This window comes from Octopus bimaculoides, chromosome 11, assembly GCF_001194135.2.
Source record: "Octopus bimaculoides isolate UCB-OBI-ISO-001 chromosome 11, ASM119413v2, whole genome shotgun sequence".
Taxonomy (NCBI): Eukaryota; Metazoa; Mollusca; class Cephalopoda; order Octopoda; family Octopodidae; genus Octopus; species Octopus bimaculoides.
This window is the reverse complement of record NC_068991.1, coordinates 20,898,720-20,900,415: the sequence shown is the minus strand read 5'-3', so window position 1 is coordinate 20,900,415 and position 1,696 is coordinate 20,898,720. Positions and strand designations below refer to the sequence as shown.

Sequence of the window (1,696 nt, the reverse complement as noted above, 5' to 3'; positions counted from 1 at the left end):
AGAGAGATTGAGTTAGAGAGAAGCAAAGCAAGAGTGATATAGATTGAAAGAACAAGAAAACAAAAGAGATGGAGAGAGAAAGAGACAGAAAAGAAAAGAAGTCTGAGGAAAAAAGAGAAAGAGGTAAATGCGGAATGGTTAGTAAGAGAGAGAGAAGTAAGTGTGCAAAAGTTAGCCAAAGTGGGAGGGAGGGAGTGAGAGAAAGAGTAATACGAGTGTAAAAGTTAATGAGTGAGACTGAGAGATTCAGAGAAAGATAATGCGAGAGTTGGAGAGAGATAAAAGTGGAAAGAGAGAGAGAGAGAGAGATGTTACATTGCGTGCGTTGTTTCATATGTGACAGGAGAGTGTAGGTATGTATGTGTGTGTGTGAAAGCGTTGAAAAGTGAACGTGTGAGTCCGTTTGAAAGACAAAAACAATGAATGAATGAACGAATGAACTATTCGAGAGAAAGCCTAGAAAAAATTAGTAGAGAAAACAAGCGAAAATAATAATAACAAAGAGCAAGAGAATGACAGAAAGTTATAGGAATAAATGGTAAAGAGAAAACTAAAAGAAGATAACTCTGTCTCTTTTTTTTTCCTAAGCAGACGACATTAGTGCGCATGCGCACAGGATGACGTGAGTGGAGTCCCAAGATGGCTGCCGTCGTGTTGGCAAATTTGAGTTGGAAAACTGTTACATCAGCAGTGTGTCCAGGAGCTGTGTTGTCCGGTCGTTGTCTCCGTTGTCTATCGGCATGTTTATATTTATCACCGAAAGTAAACGCATTGGGGGAATTATATTTTCGAAATTAAACAAAAAGAAAAAAAAAGAAATACACACAAACAAACGAAAGACAGCAAACAACAACAACAGGAGAACAAATATTATAACAACAAACATTAATAACAACGACAACAACAACAACATCAATAACAATTAATATTAACAACAACACAGACACATACACACACATACCTACACAGTGATACGACCATGTCGTGGCTTGGTGGAAGTATCTCTACAATTACTGGTCAGTTGTCCAACTTTACGAAAGATATATTGACAGAGGGTACAGAGGAAGTTAGTGGTACGTACACGAAATACACATATCCCACCCTCCGTTGCTCTCCCTTCCACATATATGTGTGTATATATGTATGTTTATCATACAAATATAACAGTCATACTTTATCCTCTATTTTGTTTATATCTGTTATCACTTGTATTTCTTCACAGAACCGGCATTTTCACAATGTTTTTTTTTTCCTCACCAACAATTAATAACAACATACCCTCCCTCCTTATATATATATATGTATATGTATGTATCATCATCATCATTATCTATATTGGTTGTTGTTGAATGTTACGTATGTAGTCCCAGAAAAACTAGACAGGTTGGTCGAAGTTGGAACGCTCATGGGCTATAGACATCAGTATTACTACTGTTATTCAAATATGTATGTATGTATGTACACACACACACCCTCACATGTCTACATTGGTTGCGGTGTTAAGTATATAGCACCTGAAAAAAAAAAAAGAGATGGATGGTCATTGCTGGAACGCTTTTGATCAAAGGCCTTAGTCGTGGGCTAGACATCAACATTATCACCGTATATATATATATATATATATATATATATAATATATATATATATATATATATAATATATATTTCTATATATATATCTTAGGTAATTCGTCATC

The 1,696-nt window shown here is 35.5% G+C and overlaps 1 protein-coding gene across 4 annotated transcripts in view; it reads left to right on the top strand.

Moving 5' to 3' along the window:
- The first annotated feature begins 387 nt into the window (after positions 1-387).
- The window catches only part of LOC106869305 (thyroid receptor-interacting protein 11), a 214,951-nt gene continuing 213,642 nt past the window's right edge, over positions 388-1,696 (top strand). For 2 of the 4 annotated variants that reach the window (XM_052971565.1, XM_052971567.1), the window contains exon 1: positions 388-1,073. In XM_052971565.1, coding sequence (XP_052827525.1) covers positions 980-1,073 — 94 coding nt within the window. In that variant the 5' untranslated portion in view covers positions 388-979. The remainder of the gene's footprint in view (positions 1,074-1,696) is intronic. The other 2 variants (XM_052971566.1, XM_052971568.1) reach the window with 2 other exon arrangements.